At 50.8% G+C, this 6,578-nt stretch overlaps 1 protein-coding gene across 1 annotated transcript; it reads left to right on the forward strand.

Moving 5' to 3' along the window:
* The first annotated feature begins 4,255 nt into the window (after positions 1–4,255).
* Positions 4,256–5,309, forward strand: LOC145357378 (uncharacterized). The gene has a single exon (XM_080210697.1). It carries the CDS (start codon positions 4,256–4,258, stop codon positions 5,012–5,014), a length of 759 nt encoding a protein of 252 aa, XP_080066823.1. The 3' UTR covers positions 5,015–5,309.
* The last annotated feature ends 1,269 nt before the right edge of the window (positions 5,310–6,578 follow it).

Consider the following 6,578-nt stretch of genomic DNA (forward strand, 5'->3'; position numbering starts at 1 on the left):
TGTTGATGCATTATCAGATACTGAGAGGTTTTGAAGCAATTCCCACAGTCAGAGCATTTAAAAGGTCTCACTGGTGTGAGTGACATTTTGCCTTAGCAGATGGGATAACCCTGCCCACACACACAGCAGGTGAACAATCTCTCCCTGGTGTGAACTCGCTGTTGTACGCACAGATTGGATGAATTTCTAAATCTCTTTGTGAAGTGAGAGCTGATAAATAGTGTACCCACAGACTGAATATTCATTTAAACCTGAATGTGCAGTGAGAGCAGCTGAACGGTCTCAGAGTGAGTGCACTGGTGGGACAGCAGTTCACCTGAGTTTTTGAACCCACTTCCACAGTCAGACTATTTAATAGGCCTTCTGGATGTGAGTGAAATTGTGTGCATGCAGCTGGATAAAATGAGTGAATTTCTTCCCACACACCGAGCAGGTGAATAATCTCTCAACCGTGTAACAGCGTTGACGAATTTCCAGTTGTGAAGGGAAGCTAAATTCCTTCCCACAACCCCCACATTTCCACAGTTTCTCCATACTGTGGATGTCCTTGTGACTCACCTGGTTTGATGATGAGTTTAAGCCTCATCTACACACACAGCACGTGAATGGTCTCACACCATTGTGAACACTGTGCTGTTTCAGGCTGTGTAACTGTTAAAGCTCTTTCCACAGTCAGTGAACTGAAACACTCACTAAGATGTCACAATGTCTTTCAGAGAGAGACCTGGGCCAACCTTTCCAGAGTCTGCTCCCTCCCTGGATTCACTTCCTTTCCCTTCAGTTGCTGCAGGTCCCCAGTTTCCCCCAGAATGAGAATAGAAATGGGAAGGGGGAGAAAAGAAAGTGTTTTACTGACAGATGTTAGCCTCTTTCAAGGTGGCCAATATCTGTGAGTCAAACACTTTCTTTTCTCGCCGTTCCCATTTCTTTTCCCGTTGGAGACCGCTGAGTCTGTCAGAAGCGCAATCTTCATTCAAAGAGAGAGGGGCAGCAGCAATGGAGCGGGGTGGGGGGGGGGGACTCTTTCAGGTCAAACCAAGTAAACAAACTCAAATTACATTAGGACAAAGTAAAAGGCGCAGCTCCCCAAAAGGAGGGGGAACGGCCCAATCAGAAACAAAAAGTACAAAGGAAACTTAAGACAAGTCAAATCAGAATGTGATTGTCGGGGTCTATAACGCACCTCAGCCCCTATGGTGCCCAACGGGCGCGGAAGGCATTGACTGTGCCCATGGACACTGCGTGCTCCCTCTCCAGGGACACCCGGCCGCAAACGTAGCTGCGGTAGAGGGGCAGGCAGTCGGGACAAACGGCCCTCTCCGATCACCCACTGCCTGGACCTGTTGATGGCGCATTTCGCCAGGCCCAGGAGCAGGTTCACGAAGAGGTCAGCATCCCGACCCTCCCCTCTCTGCACCAAGTGTCCGTAGATCAGGAGCATGGGACTGAAATGCAAACAAAACATCAATAAAAGGTGTTTCAGAAAATCAAAAAGGGAGTGCAATCTATAACACAGAACATAGACATGAGCAGCAGTGGAGGAAGCACCTCACAGCAGACCAGGTGGGAACTCTGATTGGCTGGAGGACCACTGCCCATCCGGTCCTCCACGCATTGCCATTGGTCAATCTCCCATATGTAGATAATGAGGGGTGGAGCCAGAGGCCACGTGGGGCGGAGCTTTGACCGCTAGTTGCGCTAAGCTGTGTCCAATCCGCAGTGTTTTCCTTCTGTAACCAGTGATCTTGCTGCCAATGGGACACTGTGTGCTGGGAACGCCCCCTCTTGAGTCATTGTGACGGCACAATGGAGCCCTGCCTGAATCAGCCAATAGCAATCACGCTTCTCCAGGTGATGCCACTGGGTTCAGGTGTGTGGACCTGGGAGCCCCGCCCCCCCAGAGCCCCACCCCCCCGGAGCCCCTCTCCCCAGGGCCCCTCCCCCCATGAGCCCCACTCCCCATTGCTCCCCCAGTCTGTGTATTCACACATTTATAGTCCAGTCATATAGACATATATCTGTCTGCAGCCTGCATGGAGATTTCCAGCTCTCTGTGTCCAGCACAGGAAGCAGTGAGCATGGATCTGTCAATCAGTCTCAATCAGCACCTTCAGGAGAATTGGGAGGGTGAATATTAGATACAGCAGAGTGAGAATGGAGGGAGAGTGTGTGGGATGGAGATTTACAGCTTTTGGGGAAGGAGAGAGGGAAGAGTGTTCCACAGAAACTAGAATTGCTTGTTCTCAATTTTTATAGTAAGAAGTCTCACAATACCAGGTTAAAGTCCAACAGGTTTATTTGGTAGCAAACGCTACGAGCTTTCGGAGCGCTGCTTCTTCGTCAGGTGAGTGGGAGTTCTGTTCACAAACAGGGTATATAAAGACATAAACTCAATTTACAGAATAATGATTGGAATGACAATCATTATAGACAATCAAGTCTTAAAGGTACAGACAATGTGAGTGGAGAGAGCATGAAGCACAGGTTAAAGAGATGTGTATTGTCTCCAGACAGCACAGTGAGTGAGGTTTTGCAAACCCAGGCAAGTCACGGGGGTTACAGATAGTGCGACATGAACCCAAGATCCCGGTTGAGGCCGTCCTCCTGTGTGCGGAACTTGGCTATCAATCTCTGCTCAGCGACTCTGCGCTGTCGTGTGTCGTGAAGGCCGCCTTGGAGAACGTTTACCCGAAGATCAGAGGCTGAATACCTGTGAGCACTGAAGTGTTCGCCAACAAGAAGGGGGCGTTCCCAGCACACAGTGTCCCCTTGGCAGCAAGTCTTGCCTGGTGATTGTTGAGCGATGTTCATTCATCCGTTGTCGTAGCGTCTGCATGGTCTTCCCAATGTACCATGCTTCGGGACATCCTTTCCTGCAGCGTATCAGGTAGACAACGTTGGCCGAGTTGCAAGAGACTGTACTGTGTACCTGGTGGATGGTGTTCTCACGTGAGATGTTGGCATCTGTGTCGATGATCCGGCGTGTCTTGCAGAGGTTGCTGTGGCAGGGTTGTGTGGTGTTGTGGTCACTGTTCTCCTGAAGGCTGGGTAGTTTGCTGCGAACAATGGTCTGTTTGAGGTTGTGTGGTTGTTTGAAGGCAAGAAGTGGGGATGTGGGGATAGCCCTGGCGAGATGTTTGTCTTCATCAATAAAATGTTGAAGACTCCGGAGAAAACGTCGTAGCTTCTCCGCTCCGGGGAAGTACTGGACGACGAAGGGTACTCTGTCTGCCATGCCTCGTGTTTGTCTGCTGAGGAGGTCAGTGCGGTTTTTTTGCTGTGGGGCATCGGAATTGTCGATCGATGAGTCGAGCGCCATATCCTGTTCTTATGACAGCGTCTTATGAGTGTTGGTGAACACTTCAGTGGTCACGGACATTTGGCCTCCGATCTTCAGGTAAACATTCTCCAAGGCGACCGTCACGACACACGACAGCGCAGAGTCGCTGAGCAGAGACTGATAGCCAAGTTCCGCACACACGAGGACGGCCTCAACCGGGATCTTGGGCTCATGTCACACTATCTGTAACCCCCCACAACTTGCCTGGGTTTGCAAAATCTCACTCACTGTCTTGTCTGGAGACAATACACATCTCTTTAACCTGTGCTTCATGCTCTCTCCACTCACATTGTCTGTATGTTTAAGACTTGATTAGCTGTAAAGACTCACATTCCAATCATTATTCTGTAAATTGAGTCTTTATATGCCCTGTTTGTGATCAGAACTCCCACCCACCTGACGAAGGAGCAGCGCTCTGAAAGCTAGTAGCGTTTGCTACCAGATAAACCTGTTGGACTTAAACCTGGTATTGTGAGACTTCTTACTGTGTTTACCCCAGTCCAACACTGGCATCTCCACATCATGTCTGAATTTTTATCCCTACTGACATTTTTTTTCAAACTCGCTTTACAAGTTTTCAGAAGTTGATGATTTACAGACAGAAATCTCAAAACAAACATCACATCAACATCTGACATCCTCACACAATTCATTGGGACTTGAATATATCGACCTTTGAATCTGGAAGGAGAATTGTTCTCTCTGCTTCAGAAAACTTTAAATATCAGTGTGACTTGAAAAACACTGAGACACACACCCCCGTGTGAGAGTGTCCCAGTGCACTAAGTGTGGAAAGAGCTTTTATCAGTCACACAGCCTAAAAATACATGGCAGCATTTACAGCGGGGAGAGACTGTCGCTGTGTTCTGTGTGAGATTTAACTGTTTGTTTAACCTGGAGAGTCACACCTGCACTATGGAGAAACCCTGGAAATGTGGGGACTGTGGGAAGGGATTCAGATTCCCATCTGTACTGGAAACCCATCGACGCAGTCACACTGGGGAGAGGCCATTCACCTGCTCTGTGTGTGGGAAAGGATTCACTCAGTCATCCAGCCTGCTGAGACACAACGTCACTCACACCGATGTAAGGCCTTTTAAATGCTCTGACTGTGGAAGTTGTCTCAAAAGCTCTGGAGAGCTGGTGTCCCACCAGCGCATTCACACTGAGGAGAGACCGTTCAGCTGCTCTCACTGCACAAAGAGGTTTAGAACATCATCCAACCTGTGGAAACACCAGCAAGTTCACAAAGGGGAGAGACCGTTCACCTGCTCTGTGTGTGGGAAGGGATTCACTCAGTCATCCAACCTGCTGACACATAAAGTCACTCATGCCTCAGAAAGACCCTTTAAATGCTCTGACTGTGGGAGTGGCTTCAAAAGCTCTCAGGATCTGATGGACCACCAGCGAGTTCACACTGAGGAGAGACCGTTCACCTGCTCTCACTGCACAAAGAGATTTAGAACATCATCCCATTTGCAGGTACACCAGCGAATTCACACTGGGGAGAGGTTATTTACCTGCTCTGTGTGTGGAAAGGGATTCACTCAGTTGAGCAATCTACAGGCACATCAGCGAGTTCACACTGGGGAGAGGCCGTTCACCTGCTCGCAGTGTGGGAAGGGATTCACTAATTCATCGCACCTACAGAGACACCAGCGAGTTCACAAGTGATGACAGGGGTTGGATTCTGCTGTTAATCACATCCGGGACTGAACCTTGTTCATTCTGACAGTGGGTGAAGTGGGAGGATCGGAGAGTTTCTTTCTGCTGGATTGGCCGGTCTCACAACTCTGCTTCCAGTGGGCTGATGCTGTTTGAGTCTGGGAGAGCACATTTCCACCGAGATGTTGCATCGACAACACAGGACCAGGTTCACTAGATTTCAGTGTTACCCAACCATCTTCACATCAATTTCAGTTATATTCAATAAAAGGTCAAAAGGTCATTTTGTTTTTGTACTGATGATAAGAAGTGTTCGGTATAATCACTCACGTGTATTATATGAGCTGCACGTCATCATTGAGGCCACGCCACTGGTGGAAGAAATACATCGCCAGGGCAACCATCGTGGAGGAGGCTGAAGGTAAAGGTATCTCTGCAGGATCTGGAGGTGGAAGGTCACTATCTGAGTGCAGAGGCACACCAGACCCTGACCGCCCTCCTCAGGGTACCACAACATGGAGGCGACCAGTTGGTTTATGATGAGAACTCGCGCCCTATAGGACAGCACTTGGAGCAGTCCCGTCCAGCGAGCCAGGCGGGTGGTGACTTTGGCCTCCAGCTCCCGCCAGTTTGCTGGCCAGGATTCCTCGGTGACATCCCCGGTGGCCACACTCTCCCCCAGGACCCCCCTGTAGTCGCTCCCCAGGACGTCCCAGAACGCCCTGAAGAACTCCACGGTCAGCCCGTCCATTCCCGGGGCCTTACCCCGTCCCAGGCCGTTCAGGGAGCCGGTCAGCTCGGCCAGGGTGATATCAGCCTCCAGCCGACCCATGCCCTCTGGGCTGACCTGCGGCAGGTCCTCCCACAGAACTCTGCGGGCATCCTCGCTGGACGGATCCGGAGAGAAGAGGGAGGTGTAATAATCCCGGGCGACGGCCCGGATACCGTCCGGATCCGAGAGGGGGGAACCGTCGTGGACCAGCAGCGTAAGGAGCTGCTGACGGTCAGCCCGGCCTTTTCCCAGCGAGTAGAAGAAGGGAGAGCCGCGGTCCAGGTCCACTCGGAACTGGATCCGCGACCTCACGTACGCGCCGTGGGACCCGACCAGTTGCAGGTCCCGCAACTTCTTCTCCCTGTACTCCAGACGCAGGGCCGGGTCCGCGTCGGGCCGACCGAGACGTTCCTCCAGGTCGAACCTGATGCTAAAATGCCGCCCTGACTACCTTCCACAAGAGTTCATCTCCATATCCTGATAGCAGTTTCATCCCACCCCATGCAGACGTGAAGATCGTGCTGGGTGAAATATACACCAGTACAAAAAGCCTTGAGATGAACATCCCGAGGTCTTGGTCATCGTGGCTGGGGACTTCAATCAGGCCAAGCTCGACAGCGTACTACCAAGTTACCATCAACACGTCTCCTGCTCCACCAGAGGCCCAAGTGGTCCAAACCACTGCTACACAAATCTCAAACATGCTCCCACTCTATCGCCCACCCACACTTTGGCAAATCAGATCACAAGGCTGTGCTCCTGCTCTCAGTTTACAAGCAAAAACTGAAGCGGGAGAATCCA

This window comes from Carcharhinus amblyrhynchos, chromosome 23 (assembly GCF_965287045.1).
Source record: "Carcharhinus amblyrhynchos chromosome 23, sCarAmb.v2.hapA, whole genome shotgun sequence".
Taxonomy (NCBI): Eukaryota; Metazoa; Chordata; class Chondrichthyes; order Carcharhiniformes; family Carcharhinidae; genus Carcharhinus; species Carcharhinus amblyrhynchos.

Excerpts from the sequence above, each read along its gene's own strand:
- LOC145357378 (XM_080210697.1), top strand. The coding sequence starts at position 4,256 with ATGGAGAAACCCTGGAAATGTGGGGACTGTGGGAAGGGATTCAGATTC.